At 35.5% G+C, this 17,410-nt stretch overlaps 1 protein-coding gene across 5 annotated transcripts in view; it reads left to right on the top strand.

The window, feature by feature from the left end:
• ZNF385D (zinc finger protein 385D) overlaps positions 1 to 15,731 on the top strand; it is a 269,512-nt gene extending 253,781 nt beyond the window's left edge. For 4 of the 5 annotated variants that reach the window (XM_025043631.1, XM_025043630.1, XM_025043628.1 and 1 more), the window contains 3 exons: positions 9,175 to 9,353; positions 10,442 to 10,543; positions 12,775 to 13,165. In XM_025043631.1, coding sequence (XP_024899399.1) covers positions 9,175 to 9,353; positions 10,442 to 10,543; positions 12,775 to 13,008 — 515 coding nt within the window. In that variant the 3' untranslated portion in view covers positions 13,009 to 13,165. Of the gene's footprint in view, positions 1 to 9,174; positions 9,354 to 10,441; positions 10,544 to 12,774 lie in introns of all 5 variants that reach the window. The other variant, XM_006907276.2, reaches the window with a different exon arrangement.
• Positions 15,732 to 17,410: the final 1,679 nt, after the last annotated feature.

Here is a 17,410-nt window from a genome sequence, read left to right as displayed (position 1 = left end):
ATGTTAAATGTGGTTTTACCCACACTTGAATCCCTTTATAGGGGTGTCCCTTTCAATCTTTCAGTTAGTCGGGGGACTGCAGCCACTCCCTTTCCCTCCAACATGCTGTGTGGGTTTCCTTATTCCTGTATTTCCCGTTCAGCGTCAGAGACCTTTTTCCAGGATCCAGGCATGATACTCATTTTAGGATTCGCCCTATACTTGCATGAGCCAGCAGTGCCAGAAATAGAGGTGGCAAAGGAAAAAGAAAAGATATACAACTAGATGTTCTAGGACCCCCTTCGTGCACCATTTTGAACTCCAGATTTAGCTCCATTATTTGTAACTGCAATAGTGTTGGAAGGCTAAGTGAATCTGGGACTTCCTCTAAATGTAGATGAAGGTGAATGCAGTCCTTCCTGTATCCAGACAGCATCCTGCATCTTTCCCTTAGGGTCTGATACGGAGGAACCCATGAGGTGAGTGAAAAGTAGAGAGGTTCTATATCATGCTCGCTCTCCTGTCAGGAGTAGGAATGGTAGTTGTAGGGTTGTTGTATTGTGTTTTAGTTTCGGTTTCATCAGAAGCAGAATATAAGACCAGGATTTCAGGGCACATAGTTTTTAGGGGAAGTGAAAGAAACCAGTTAAGAGACTGAGAAAAGGAACCAGGGAAGAGATGGCAGCCAGCGTCGGGTGCATCACATAGCCAGTTGCTAACGTGGGCAACTGGAATTCACCAAACAAAACCTGTAAGCCACATGGCTCACACTCTGTTTAACTATTTTCAACATAAAAATTTCAAGTATTCACATAGAATGACAGAATTGAATTAATTCAATGCTATTTCTTCATCTTTACAATCACTGTGCTCTCATTGTTTATTTATAATCTATTTTTCACATTAAAAAATGTATAATACCATGGAGGTCGAATGCATGAACTACAGCCTTTGCGAGCTGAAAGGATTTTGAAATGTTATGAACTTACTAATGAAACAAAAGCTTATGGCCAAATTCATATGTGTCGCGGGCTGACTGTATAATGGAGAGTTCTACAAATTAATTTCCATGTATCATATGATGTTCATTATAGAATAAGTAATACAATATGTTAACTTAATCTATATGACATCTTAACAGTAACCATATCAGTTATTTAGAATACACATTAACAAAATATTTTTAGAGAGCAGTCCTTTATCACTGACATTTTAGAGTTGCCAGTTCATGGTGCTAATGGAATTCTCCTAATCCATTTAGGTATTGTTTTCTAGTTCTCTTTAATGTACACTTTTATTACCTGCACTCAGAGCAGACCACATTCACTACCCCACCCTTAGTGCTCCACTGCCCCCTACATTCACCCCCACCCCTCTAATATAACTCTAGGACTTCTATGCTTTCTTCTAAGCCTGGTATTAGGAAACCACTGTTAAGATTGGACTATGTTATACAGAGAAAGAGGTTCGAATGCCAATTTTGATTAGAAGCAACCACGATGCAGGGTGGGGAGATGTGTTCTTTGCATCCAAATTATAATTCAGTTGTTGTTTTTTTTTCTTTTTCTTTTCCCTTCGGAAGCACATTATATACATAAAATAAGGCCTGTAGCACTGAGTAGAATTATGCATTTATGGTCTGCTCATGGGAAGCCAATGACCTTTCAAAACACGTTTTTATTTTAATCTTGGAAAATGCATTCTTAATCATAAGTAAATTTGGGAATACAACTTGCATCAAACACTGCCTATGGCATGGTTCAGTAGATGAACTAGAAGTGACCAGATTTAGTTTTCACCTCAAATGGCAGATAACTTTTTGTGTGAACCTGGGTATGTCAGTTGTCCTCTTTGGGTCGGTCTCTTTCTGTCTCTGTCTCTGTCTGTCTGTCTGTCTGTGTCTCTCTCTCTCTCTTAAGAATCTTTTAAGGATCAACTATTCTAGCATGATTTTTAGTATAACCACAGCTTTGTGTTTCACTTTCTTTCTCCTTTTTGTTTTCACAAATGTGTAACCATTCAAAATTGTAATTAATTAACTTATATTCCATAAAATTAGAATACAGAATTTGAATAGGGGCATTACTGCTTTGCCTTTTTAGAATTTGGGGAGAGAAGTCTCTCTCCTGAGTATACGGGCAGGATTAAAAAAACAGTCTAAGAATGCTTAAAACATCTTAAGGACATGCAGTTTTCAAGGAATCTGAGAGTCCTCTTTTATTGTATGTTATAGATTCAGATATTACAAAATATGTTTTGTTTTTTTCTTTTAAAAAACCTCCCCCAAAACATCCTACTAGATTTGCTTTGTCTAGCTAATTGTGATGATTGCCTCTACATAATTGAAAAAAAAAACAAAAAACCTTGCAATGTTTTGTAGTTAACGCTCATTACTAATTTGGGCAGATTTTGGGGGGTAATGACTCAAAAGGATAATATTTGATAATTTTCACTAATCTCATTACAGCTTTTCTGTCCCAAGACAGAGCTTATTCTATCCCTCACTAAGTTTTAATATACAGAAAAGACAGTTATCAAAAGATGGCCTTTACTAAATTTTAAAATGCTTAGAGATTTTAAAATGCTTAGAGATTTTTAGAATTTTGCCTAAACAAGAACAACAATGTTAAGAAGGAGAAAGAGGAGAAAATTGACTAAAATTTATTGGGCACATGGAAGTACCAAAAAATAGTCTTTAAAGCAATACATTTTAATAGAGCAGATAATTTTTTTTCATAACTGAGGACATTGAGGGACAAAGAAATATAAACCACACAGCTAATGGAAGTGAATTCTGACTTACATCATTCCACAGCCTGAGGTTACAACTCTCTTTACAAATATGTGTTCACTGAACTTTATTAATATCTAATACTTCAGCTAATCTTTGCTGATCACCTACTATGTGTTAGGCACTGATAATATAAATATGAGCAAAACCCAACAATTGCCTTTAAGAAGCTCATGTCTAGTTTGTTCCTCTGTATTCAAGAATAGAATATGTAAAGACCGGTTTCATCAAGAGATCTGTCATTTCATTGTTCAAGTAAAAAACTCATTTAAGCCAGTCAGCTGTGGCCAATGTCATGTCCTTATTATTATTAAGGCTCAAAGATTATCTGCCACTCCCAGTCAGCGTCTTCCATGATCATGGTAAGACTTCAATTTGATTGAAAATAAAGATAGAAACTCTCTTATCACAGTTCTGCTATTGTGCCTTCTGTAAACTTTCTACAAATAAAAAAAAAAAAAAATTCAGCCTTATACCTCCTCTCTGTTCCATATGACAATATAAGGAATATTTGAGTACTGGAGCTATACAATCTAATATAGTAACCACCAGCCTCGGGTGGCTATTTACATTTAAATTAATTACAAATTCAGTTTCACAGTTGCAGTAGCCTCATTTCAAGTGTTCGAGAGCCACGTATGACTAATGGCCACCATATTGGACTGTACGGATATGGAACATTTCCATTATCACAGAAGTTTCTATCAGACAGTGTATTAGTGCTATAATTCATAAATAACATGTTTGGGAGGTTGCGATATACAGTATGTGACTCGATAAAAATAATTTGTGCATACCTGTGAGCACTCAAAGTTTATTTATTTCACATTTGATGGCATCTCACTCACTACACACAACAACCAGGAGTAACTTCACAGTTGTGTCAAGATGCATTCTCATGCTGTGTATTTTTATATGACTGTTCTTGTTAAAAGTGGTTTCACATGCAAACCAAATGGAATATTCAACCTATATTATTTTTCCTACTCTTACCTAGTATAAAGTCATTGTTATTTAGAACATTTCAGGAAGTTTACACCTGAAAATGTGTCACTACTGAGTAAATGCAGCTTGAAGGTGAGAGGTGGGCAGATTTTAAAATTTGATGTTCACTTTAAATGCTCTTTGAATTTTCTACTAAAAGCATGTTTTACTGCCATCAAAAATAATTTTTAAAAAATTAAAAATAAAATTAGTTTATACAGAAAGTAAAAACACTTTTATAAATACAGTAACATTTTTTATATACTATGAAACTGTCTCTAATTTGTCTATTCGTTGATTGATTGTTTTGTGTTTATTATGTGAAGATCCTTTAATTGTTTAATATTTATTAAATGAAGATCTTTATGCTAGGCTGTCTCGGGTAATAGATATAAAAGCAACATAGCATTTTTCCATGCTCTTACAATCCTTGTTTTAAGGAGGTGGGACATGTGCACATAAAGAGTATTAAATTCCTGTCTAAAGAAGCACAAGAAAGCCTCAGTGTTCCCTGTAGTCAGTTATTATGGATAAAAGAGGCTTTCTGGATGTCTGACATTTTTATTCACATGCTGGGATCACCAGAGTTACTGCCATATCAACCCCATGTGTTTATCTTCCCATCAGACACAGCCAGTGCTCTGCCCATTGGTCCCTGAGCCTGTAGAGCTCTTTCCTGGGTTTTTTGTTGTTGCTCATCAAGCCCATCCCCACTAGTAGTGCTGTGTGTGGCTTGTCTCCCATTCTATTCCAACTTCATAGTTCTTCATCTAGGGCTGTTTCAGATGCTAAAAGCAAAGTTATCCTTTCCTCTGCTTTAGACTTCTCGTTTTCCTTGTCTCATCTTTCACTTCTGCAAATTGGACTTTAGATACATTACTGGTGAATCAGCAAATTACTTTCAACCTGGAAGCTAACAGAAATAATACAATTTTTTTTTACTCATTTGGGGCATTACTTAGTTACCTGAACCATAGATGTCTTTGTGGGTGCTTAATGCTTATTGATATGCTGTTAAAGTAAACCAAAGTTTTCATCTCTAAGACAAAATGCAAATATGATTAACGTGGAAAATACATATTATATAGGAAGTCAGGGTAATAAAAAGATATGGAACACAGAGGCTTTTGATGCCTATTATACAGTTTAGGTGTATAGGTTCAAGAGAACTTTTTTTCCTTAGGGCACACAAGAGTTTGAATATAATGCCATTATACAAAATACCATAAATAAGCACATCAAAAAGAAACACCTTTGCACTTTGCTGTTTGTGTGGAGACTGACCACTTTCCTGTCCATTTATCTGTAAGCTGAATCACCTGAACTCGCCGATGAGAAGGTAACGAGATAATTGCTGGAAGGTGCATGGGTTTATTAAGGGTCTAGTCTAACATTACTAAATATCATTTAATGGGCATTCTGGAAAATTTAAGGTATTGAAATTTATTTTATAGAGAAGCAAAGTTTTCAGACTGTACCAGAATACATTTCCGTATAAGATGAATCCCTCTGAAACTTCCTTTCTAATTTTTTGGCAGCTTGAATCAAGAGACTTAAAAGTAGTCATATTCTTGGTCCCTATAAGACCCCTTATAAAAATCTGTCCTAAGGAAGCAACCAAATATGGGATAAAAGATTTAATGAGTGGGATGTTCATTACAACCTAATTATATAGGGGAAAGAAAAGAAATGTCTCATATTAAATAAGTGGTTAAATACATCGCATCCATAAAATGTTAGCCTATGTTGTCATTAAAATGTCATGTTCATTTCTAAAAGTATATATAATTCCATAGGAAGTTCTTTACAAAGTCACTTTTAAATTACTAAACTTTTTAAAATGCACATATACAAATAGAAAATAAAAGACTGGAACGTGATAACCACTATTAATATTTTGATATACCTCTCCTTGGTGGAATTATGATTTTTTCATTTAAAAAAAATCCTTTTTGTAAATAGATCTTCTTCTTGATTTTTCTGATGACCTAAAGAATAATTCATTTAATTTTTAAAAGTCATTTGCCAGTTTTCTTGCTTGCCTGCCTTTTCTTTATACCTAACTTGGGAACCATCTAAAAGGGGGAAATTATAAAGATGATGGGGGATAAAAGGGAAGCCCAGCCTCTTTTCACTACCCCCTACATATTATTTTGATTTGCAGATATAAGATAAATAACTCTCTTGACCCAAGGTCATCAAAAACAAACAAGTAAAAACTAATATCTATTGGAGCATTATGATTTGCTTAATTTAAACCATAGTTGGAATATAGTTTCATATTTCAGGAATCATGAAGCATCAAATGAAGGTCTTACATAGCCGGAGTCAGTCTTTTAAAAGTTATAGAAAGAAAATAGTCCATTTAGCTCCTTGCTGATTCTGTCCTCTGAGGAAGAAGGAATAAAATACAGAAGCAGACTTGTGACTGACCTGCTGTGCAATCACAGAGGAAGCCACAAGCATTGGAGATATTTACACAATGTTGCACCAGAGGTGACCAAAGAGGTGATCAAACTGGCCATCATAGAGTCACAGCCTTTCGAGGCATCATGTTTCAAAGTACTCTGCTAAGCAGAAAGGAGCATTGCAAGGCTAAAAAAAAAAAAAGGAAAAAGAAGAAGAGGAAGCCCAGAGACTGGAAATTCCAAAGACTCAAAATCCAAGTTTTGAAAAGACTGCATTAACACAATAGAAAATTAAAAGTGCTATGAGAGATTCGTAACTGATATTAAACTGGCTGAGAAATCCTTAGTGGATGTCTAGCTAAGTCCCCATAGCTCTAGGGACTTAGTTAGAAATCCTTTTTCTACCTGCCAGAAACTTCAAGTAGTACTTCCTTTGTGAGCCAGGCAAGCACCTTAACCTTTCTGAGTCAAAGGTTGTTATGCCTAAAATGGGTATAATGATAGCACCTAACTTATGGGGCAGCAGTGAGCAGGTAAGTAATTTAGCACAATATGTGCAATGTTTACAAAATAACATAAGTATGAGTTCTCCTAATAATCACTATTTTTATATTATTATTGAACATTTTATCTCTCAAAAATATAAATGCTTTAAAATTAAGCATTAATTTTAGCTGTATTTGGAGGAAATACAGATACTCTTACAGCTTATTCGAGCTTTATGGCCTTTAAAAAGTAGCTAATAGCTATTTAACAAGACTGACAACCTGCCACAAAATAAAGGAGGTTATATAGTACAAAAGTTCCACTCTGCTTATGATGAATAATAACCCCAGAGTCAAAGCTATTAGTTGAAGTTTTTCACACAATATTGCCACATTTTTAACCATAAGTGTATGAGTGTATGGGTGTGTGTGTGTGTGTGTGTGTGTGTGTGTGTGTGTGTGTTTGCATATAAGGCACGTGTAGGTAGGTATATCTAAGTTTCCTATGTTTGCTAGCTCTGTGGAGAGACTACACTGAAATAATAATACTAACAATCCAGTGATTTTCTGAGAGGATTTCTCAAATGTTCACATGTATACATATATCCCATTCTACTCTTCTCCTAGGAACATGACGTAAGTGGGACTTAACTTGCCAAATATATTATGGGGAGAATTTTGTTTTTATATTTTGGAATTTTCCCTACTGTTTCTAAGCCCCTACTATTGGGGCCAAATCTTTGAATTTCTTCTCACCTCCCTAATTCACCTGACATTCAGTCCTGAGGCAAGCCACCAAATCTGGCTTTTTTTCTCCTCTTAGACAGGATAAAGTACTTAAATATTGCTGAATAGGTTAAAATAGTTTTCTGATCTATTCAGGTGCCACCTACCAAGCACCAGCTCTCAAAGATATTAACCAAAGGGACTCGAAAGACCCTCAAGAAAATCAGGATGAAAATTAGCCTCCTACAGACTACTTTTAGGCATTTGAAAGCCAAGCTGGCCTCGGGAATGCTTCTCGATTTCTTGCTCCTTACGACCATTGTTTGCCCTACTCTCGCTTATGCCATCTTCGTACAATGTAGAAAGCGTTTCTGACACTATAGTACCAGGGAAATGGGTGAAAACAAACCTCAGTGAGGCCTCACAACCGCCACCACAGAGCAGTTCTGTGGCCCTGTATTTCAGTTCCTCTAATCTTCTCGTAGATGGTGACATTTTACTCTTTTCTTAATATGCTGAGATATGAATATTTTCATAGCTATGCAATAACACTATGATATTCAGAGTAAGTAATCTAAATTGTAAAAATATATACTTTTTTTTATATTGGACTCAATAAAGTCGTAATCATTTTGAAAGAAACATAAGGCTATAAATTTGTTTCATGTATTCATTGCCTCTTATTTAAGACAATGATAATCTGCACTGACCTAGAATGTCCCCAAACATGTTTTCCTCCTTAATATTCAATGGTTCTGGGAGGCTAGCCTAAGAAGCATAAGTTAAGAATCTTTTGTTATGCTTGCAGAATTGATAAAAGTCTAATAAATACAATTAGGAAGGAGAAACTGCTGGAAAAAAAAAAAAAAGCTTTTTAAAAACCAGAATGGTGGAAATGACATAAACGATTACAAGAGAAAATTTCGTAGCAAAAACACATGATTATGTGAGAAAAATAAAGAATACTTATCAATGCTAAGAAAAAGGAAATTATGAATAAAATTTTGAGAGAAAACTCCCATCATGAACTTTAGTGATTAAAAAACAATAAATGTTGATAAGCTGAGTTACATTAGTTACAAGTGACAGTCCAAAGATGTTACTGATTTATTTAAAAGATGCATTTTTTTATACTGTATCTGCTTAGCCTATGATTCCACCCTCATCTTCTTGGTAATTTATTTATATTTGAAATTATATAGCCAATCAGTGTGGGCTTACTATCTTCATAGGGCTTTTTTTCAGAGTCATTAAGATCTTTATACTGTTACTCTTCCTCTTTGAACCTAAGACACATAGCCAGGCAAGCTTGTTTGTATTCTGTTCAGAAAGAGGGTACTTAATTAGTGCCACTTCTATTAACACACCATGTTAAAGTGATTACATTTGTTACACATCACCTTCAACCATACCTTTAGCAACTAAATCACTCTTCCTCATCAGCTATCATTTATATCTTGTTAGCATCAAGAGGAAACAAAACCAAGTCACACCCATTTAATTTCATCTCAAAACTCTGGAGTTGAGTTACTATATTAATGGTGCTTATTTGTAATGGGGGCATTATTTAAAAAAAAAAAAAAGTAACTAAGTAATGTTGCTATAAGGTAGTCATTTGAAAGCCAAGCTGGCCTCAGGAATGCTTCTTGATTTCTTGCTCCAATAAATTTGAGCATACTTCAACCATAATCTGCAAAAGAACTGCACTAAAACTAGGACTCATGTTTTGTTATTGTATTGTTTCTTGAAGGCATATACTAGTTAAGATTGTTCTCTTCTTTTTTCTAAATATTCCTGGCAGGTACTAAGCACAAAACCATGCTAGAAGCCCGGAATGGAAGTGGGACTATCAAAGCCTTTCCTAGGGCAGGCGTGAAAGGTAAAGGACCAGTTAATAAGGGAAATACAGGCCTGCAAAACAAAACATTTCACTGTGAAATCTGTGATGTGCACGTCAACTCGGAAACACAACTTAAACAGGTAGGCAGCACATATTCTAGAAATAAAAAGAGGGGACACCTTATGAGCAGGATGTATGTGTTTCCTTTATTCTCTTTTTTCTATTTTCTCCTCCCATCCATCCATTCATTTATCCACCCATTCATCCATTTATCTACCTATTTATCTGTCCATTTATCCATTTATCTATCCATCCATCCATCCATCCATCGACTTACCTTCTAGTCACTGTCCTAATTTATTTATGCTCATTTTAGTTGCTGAGGGACTACTATAACGCAATGGTTTCTCAGACCTTTCAGAAATTATTTGAAGTGAGTTTGTACTATTCTTATATATGAGAGTGAGAGGAAAGGGGGTATTAGACCTTTTTTCTACCAGGTTTCCCACTTAACAGTGTTGATTTTCTTTAAAGTTCAAATTGTAACATTTTATTTTAACTTGTTTAGATATTTACATACTACAACTAACTTTATACAATGCTATTATTTTATGTACTTTATTACATGGTGTTGTACTGTATCTCTAAATCCTGTAGCCACCTGCTAAAGGGATGACTAATCCTGTTACATTCACTTTTACTCTGAATAGCCTTACAAAGAGATTGGTTATATGTTGCCAATCAAAGGCCCAGCCCTCACATTGTGTTGTTTTATATGCATAGGTATGATATTGTGCTGATTTTATGCACCTTAGTTATTTATCTTTAAATTTAAGGGGTTGACATTTGACTGTGTCAATGTGAGGATAAATATTAGAACGGAGATAAATTTGTGCCTGCCTAGGCATCTTTGTTTATCTGCACATGAAATTCCTTCAGACATTCCTTTCCTTTGTAAACTTCTAAAAAAGGAGATCTGTGCAATGATAAAGAAGACTGGGAAAAAGAATATCCTTCTATTTGTTAAAAAATACTAAAATGAATAACATAAAAATATACTCAAGGCATCAGACAAAATTCAAGGGTAAAAGTGCATGCTTTTTTATGTTTCTCTTTCCAAAACTTGCATGAAATAATTAATATGCTTCCTCAAGTTAAAGCAATATTTGTGAGAGTTCTTCGGGATGATGTTTTTTTTAAAGTTGTCAATTTTAATTGCTTTTCATAGCACATTAGCAGTAGAAGGCACAAAGACAGAGCTGCGGGGAAGCCCCCAAAACCTAAATACAGTCCTTACAACAAACTACAGAAGGCAGCACATCCACTGGGGGTGAGTATCATTTTTGCTTGCCAAAAGATAGTAGCCTTTAATTTACCACAGTCAGCTGAACTTTGGTTTGTTTGGGTTGTGTCGTTGTTACTGAATGAAATAAATGAGTGGTACTTAAGTAATGACAATTGATTTGAGGGTCCAACAACTACAGAATAATTGGTTTTGTGAGTTGTTTTGCCATCTTTAGCCATCGCCCAGTATCTTATCTTCCTAAGTTGGCTCAGGTTTGTGACAGATCATGAGGAAATGAGAAAAGTCAAATTCTTTTGAGTCGGATAAGTAATCACCTAAAACCTGGTCTTGAAATTAATGGATAATTTTAGGAAAGAATGTCAGTGAAAAACAAGTTTTTGCATCTCCTTTTTAATATTTTTTTAAATTTATTTATTTAAATTAGTTCCAAGTATACAGTACATTGGTTAGACATCTATATAGTTCATAAAACAATCCCCCCAATTGCTCCCTCCCTCCTCTGGCCCTCCACCTAGCCAACATATTAATGCTAACTGCATTCCCTCTGCCATGCTCCCCATTCCATGACCAACTATCCTTTTTAATACTTTTAAGAGACAAAGCATTGGTATTATTGATACCCTCAGTAATATTTTGAATTTTGAGTGACACGGTCTCAAAGGTGTGGCTTATTTTTATTTAATTATTCACCCAAAGTCACTATATGATGCTTGGGAAATACTTCGCAGGAAGTGACCTCTTCCATTTATTCCAAATGTGCCTTTTAGGTTAGTAAACATACTAGTACTGATGTCTTCACTTGGAATTTTTGTAGGGCTTTAGGGGGAATCTGTGGACCTCTTAGGTTAATAGTTATGAGCATGTGCTTTTTTTCTTGTTGAATTGACCATAATTTTTATCAGAGGGACCCAGGGCACAGTGCAAAGTTGAGGATAGCTGATCTGCGGTATGTGTCGAATTGTACATTTTGAAATCTGTTTTCTTCAAAATAGATCTTATTAATACAGTTGACCCTTGAATAGCTCAGTTTCGAACTGTGTAGGTCCACTTATCTGTTTTTTTTTTCCATAAATACAGTTAGCCTTCTGCATCTACAGGTTTTGCATCCATGGATTCCACCAACCTCGTATCGAAAACAGTATATTTTTGATCAACAGTTGGAAATCTGCATATGTGGAGGGCTGACTATAGTTGAGTTGTGGGGAAGACATGAGTTATACATGTATTTTTTACTGTACTGAGGGGGTGATCATCACCCCTAACCCTCACATTATTCAAGGGCCAACTGTAATTGGTGCTATCGTGTGCTGTTGACACATGAAAATATAAAGGAAAACTACAATCATCTATTGCAAGACCTAAGTATGAGTTGACCCAATTAGTTTAGTAGCATCACTCATTTTTATGCAAATGAAGTTACTTTACTCTTGTACAGAAGCAATTTTAGCTGCATTGGGAAATTGTGAATTCAGCACCACTTGTCATAACCTTGAGTGTTCTGACTAGCATAGATGCAGCTTTCGAAAACCAAGTGAATGGTTCTTAAACAAACAGAGAAGTCAAATCATGTTAATATTAGCATGCAAAACCTCCTTACTATCACTGTGTTACTATTTCCATAAATGAGAACATTCTCTCCATGAGAACAGACATCTTATTGTTGCTACTAGCCAGAGAAGGAAATGGTTTTGTAGAGTAGGATTGAGAGAATGTTGTTACTATTTGCACAAAGAAAAAGTAGAACATGTCAAACTTTTGGGGAGATAAGTTTTCTTCTTTACTGAAAGTGGAATTTTGTTATTTTTATTTCTCTTGATTAGGACCTCACACTTCTCTATGCTAATCAGTGATACACTTGGATAGTCTAATAGTAACTGACAGCATTAATGAATCTCTATTTTAAAATGTCTATTCCATGATAGTTATTATGTGTGTAAAAGGTGGAGTAAAATTTCTAATTTTTTCTGAAGACGAATACTTTCCTTAGGAAGTTATTTATCAAGAAAAATAAGATTGCTGAGTACTTTTCTGGGGGGGCGGTTTCACATCCAAGGTCAGCCATTTTCAGGCATCTACCAACTCTTCCAAAGGAAAGATGATCTACGCTTTCCAGTATTTTTATTGTCAATTCACAAGTATAAGTTAATCTTCGTAGTTGTTTCCTGCTATATTTTAAAAGCTGCCTGCCATTTTGGATTCCAAGTGTAGACTCCAAACTTTTGTTCTTCTGTTCTTTTTCTGTCACTCCCTTGCAGGTAAAATTAGTATTTTCAAAAGAACCTACAAAGCCATTGGCTCCACGAATTCTACCAAACCCACTGGCAGCTGCGGCTGCCGCTGCTGCTGTGGCAGTGAATTCCCCCTTCAGTCTTCGGACAGCCCCAGCAGCGACACTGTTCCAGACTTCCGCCCTTCCGCCTGCCCTCCTGCGGCCAGCACCTGGACCCATTCGGACCGCCCACACGCCTGTGCTGTTTGCTCCTTACTGAATTCCAAACGGGAGTAATTGTACTGCAATAATTTTTCAAAAAACAAAAAAAAACAAAACAAACAAAAGAGAACTATGCAGTGTTTATTTATAGTTTAAAGTATATCTGAAGAGCCAGGACTTTTGATAGTGAATTTAAAAGATTATTAAAACAAAAAGGGGAGGGAGGGAGGTGTGGGAATGGGAGGGCAGGGGTGGTATTTTCTCCAAATTAAAGCATTCCTCTTGAACACTGATTGTTTTAGAAGTGATCTCCAGCATTGACTTGTTGTGGTATCTAGAACTTCTGAAGCCTTTGTGACTGTGCTTTTGGGCACCTATTTCCCTCTGCATTGTCCTTCCTGCTTTATGAAACAACTATATATTGTCTAAGGGCATTAACTGGTTCCAATGTATATATAATAATTTACCCTGTAGATTAAAATAATAGAAAAAAAACAGAAGAAAAAAACAAAAGCAACACTGTGAATAGTAGTACCCGTGCTGGTCCTCTTGCTATGACAGCAATTACTGGGTATTTATCCCAACAAAAATAGATACAGTAGATGTCTTGTAAAACAATAGTGCTGTGTCTCAATCTATGCCACTAGGTTTTGAAGAATTGCAAAGGTAGAACGAACAACTATTTCATGCCAGTAAGCAGTCAAAAAACAAAGCACACCCGATGGTGTTGTGGAGGTCTCTCTGGTCCACATCCTCCCCTCCTGTCCAGCTCTAAGACGACTTTCAGTTCAGAACAATAGAACAGGGCCAATCACAGAGGTGGGGGAGATGTTAACAAAGACGATTTCTTACCAAGTATCATCTTCCCACCTTGAAGCAGTATTGCTGGAAATAGGGAACTGTTTGTAATGAACCTGGATCTGCAAAATAGATAAAACCATGCATCATGGGTGTCAAAAAAGAAAACGACACAACTCTTTTATTTCATGGATAAGGGACAATCATAACCTAAGATGATAAGACAAAGTAAAAATTTCTCATGTTCATATCCAATAAAGACAGAATATTGTATCTCTGCAATATCCCTTTATATCATACCAGTAGGGTTGTCTCTTAGGCAAACCTTTGTCTCAAAGGTGTCCGCTTTGAATATGATGGTAGACATTAGCTATTGTGGGTTTTTTGTTGTTTCTTTTTATTTCCTACTGACATGATATAAACAATTAATATATATTTAAATGTTAGTAAGACAAGAAAAATGAATCTGAGTTAATTGCAGACCAAGGATATAATGTTAAAACAAAATACCGGTAAGATGCAATTGACCATCATTTCTCTAGTGAAGTTGTGAAATACTAATAGCCTTTGATATTCACCGTAAGGCTGAAAGGAGTTGATGTTTTACCTTTAAAACAAGATTTATCAGGGGTATATATAAATATATGTATATTGTATATATGTTAGAAAGATTAAGAGAATAACTTATAAAAAGAAAATCTATATGAAATAATTATATAACCATCCCGTGTTACATGTTATCATTAAGTTGGTAACAAATGGCATAAAAATAGCTGTGCCTTTAATTTGTGATAAAGGCTATTTGCTTTTTCCCATAGAAAGCTAACATATACCTATCACTATGATGGGGTTTGAGGCAGCCAGTCTGTTAATTATTCATAAGAACGGTGACACTCAAACTTAGAACAATGATAAAACATGTACAAATCAGTCCTACATGATTTAGGTTTAGAGAAAAAAAATATTTTTGAAAAGGTTTTGTAAAGATTATTTAAAAACATAGGAAGGGCTGAGTATGGCCTTCCTGAAACTGCTCTTATCTAAACTGTACTAACCTTTTGAGAGGATTCAAGATGAAACCATTTGAGAGATAGGTATTTAGCATTTGTCATTTTATATTTAAGAAACACCCATAGCGTGCTTGGTGCTCGATATTAACCATGATCTTTGGAGTTCTTCTCTACCATCTAGCTACAGACATTTGTCATATAAACATATCTTTAAAGCAGTCAGCTTTATATAATTTTTGTTAAACAAACAACCAAAACAAAAGAAAAAAGAAAGAAAAAAAAAAGAAAAAGGAAGAGGGCAGGCAAGCAGGAAGGAAGGAGAAGAAAAACTATTTCATCAGTCTTTGTTAAAAAAGAATTTTAAATTATATATCTTGGTTAAACATGTTGGTTAGCATTAAAAATTATTTTTGAGAGTATCTGGTGATTTTGTACTTGCCAATATCTCTACTCTCTGGTCTTCGCCAGCATTTTCTTTGTTCACCCACAGATCTGCTAGTTCAGCCAAGTGAAGAGTTGTTTGGGACTCTGTATCTCGTGTGACTAGATTCTGACTGTTTTGAACTTTAGTTTTCCTTTTTCTGAATTCTTATCCAACAGCCTACACCTGAGAACACCTGCCTTTCTATTGGAGAACTTAGTGTTAATTGATGCAGTCTCACTACATGTGCTTTCGCTGTTCTCCCCTGTTTTCACCAAAGCGAATGAGCCAGTCCACTAGAAGTCAGGGCCTATGGGATACAAGAGTCCTGGATCACAAGGTGTTACTAACTTTAATGATTTGCTGGGAACAAACAAATCAGCCATATTTCTCCATCAGCCATATGAGAAAACTGAGAAATACGTAAATCCTTTCTGCCTCACTTCGCTATGGAACCATTTTTGTTTAAATGGTCTCTTAAATTGGAGTTGTAATCATCAGTTGTCTTTTACTCACTACCTAATAAAGGATGAAGCCTAACCTTAGAACTTATAGTGGATTCTCTCTGTGAATTGTTTCCTCCCACTCCATGTATTTATCAGTACCAGATCAACATCTATTATAGTCCAGACTGCTATAAAGCTATATCCTTTCCCTGAGGGAACTTTCTTCATGAATAAAGATCAATAATTCAGATTGGTCAGCAGTGGTGCTCTGAAAATCCCGAAGGGTGGTCTGACTTTATAGTTATATATCCTGTCCCATGCATCACACACATGACAAGGAAGTGATAGAGAAAGCGTCTCTGATTTCATTTGAAACAAATATAAATGCATTGCAGGAGTCAGATGCCTCTGGAAAAAGCATTGTTGCATCTCATCCAGATCATTCTAGACAAATGGGAAACAGTTGTTGGGGAGGTATTGTATTTCTCTTTTGAGAAAAAAGGTGATTACACATAACAAATGGCTCCTCTCGGTGGTGCTAAACTTTATTCTATTCACATAAGCAAACAGTTGGTTTTTGACAGTTTATATCATCATTGTCTCATCTGAAAGAATTGTAGTCTTTAGGTACTATTGGGCTTTCTCGCATTCATTTTAATAACTTACTGCTGTTATCATCAGAGATATAGTTTGGGTTTTTGAAAGGTGCTACATATTTTCTGCCAAGGAACTATTTAGCCAAGAGACTGTTTATACTTATTTGGAAATTAAAAGAGCAGTAAATCACAAAACAAAGGATTAAAAATTAAAAGACAATAAAGTTTTAAAAATAAGATCATTCAGAGTTTATCGTGGAAATGCCCATGTAGATTTCTAAGGCACAGAACCAATATATAGCAGACATGGGCATTAAATTTCACTTACAATTACATTTTAAGTGAATATATTTGTCTCCACACCCATGTAAAATTTCAACTTTCCTGAAGAAGTCAGATTACAAAGCTAAAAGACGGTTCTGTGGTTTATAGACCTCTTTCTTCAAATCTGGATTGATGTATAGAAATACTTTCCTGTTCATAAGCATGGATGACATTGTGTTAATACCTACGTGCATACGGGAAAGCATCAGAAAGTGATGGAGAAAACAATGAGCCTGAAAGAAGTCCAAGTCTTGTAGATTTAGTCTCTGACCAGCAGTGTAACAATTGAATAGTCAGCTAATGCTTTGTCCTTAACTACTTCATCAGTAAAGGTGAGGGTGTGTAACGACTGAGCTGGTTTCCTATTTCTGCATTTAAAGGACCTCTTCTCTAGTCCCCTCAGGAATAAAACTGCTTCTTGTGGTAGTAAACCATACAGCTATTCAATATTTGCATGTGTCCAGAAAAATGTTCTGAATTCCTTTCCATCCTGAGTATTATCATTCATCTGATTAATCAGAATGTGGACTTCACCAAGAATTATCAGAGGAGTTGCTAATTCACATCAGACTTATAACAAGTCATGAAGAATACAGTGCATCTCCTTTCTCAGTTTAGAACATAATAAATTCTGAATAAAACAAACCCCAATAAAAGCAATAGAAAATAGGCAATGAGGGTGTGGAAGGGAGCAACAGATTTAAATGCTTCATCCTTTTTCTTTTTGTGGTGCTTTCTCACAGACCTCCTCAGTAATTCTGCCATGGTTTTGCAGGTGTTTTAGCTAATGGCCACCTTATTAAGACTGCTTCTCCCACAGCCAAAAGATATTAGTTATCTCCTCTTTCCATTGTTCAGCAAGAAT

This window comes from Pteropus alecto, unplaced genomic scaffold, assembly GCF_000325575.1.
Source record: "Pteropus alecto unplaced genomic scaffold, ASM32557v1 scaffold92, whole genome shotgun sequence".
Lineage (NCBI taxonomy): Eukaryota > Metazoa > Chordata > Mammalia > Chiroptera > Pteropodidae > Pteropus > Pteropus alecto.
Note: the sequence above shows the minus strand (reverse complement) of the source record. Positions and strands in the feature narration are given on the sequence as shown.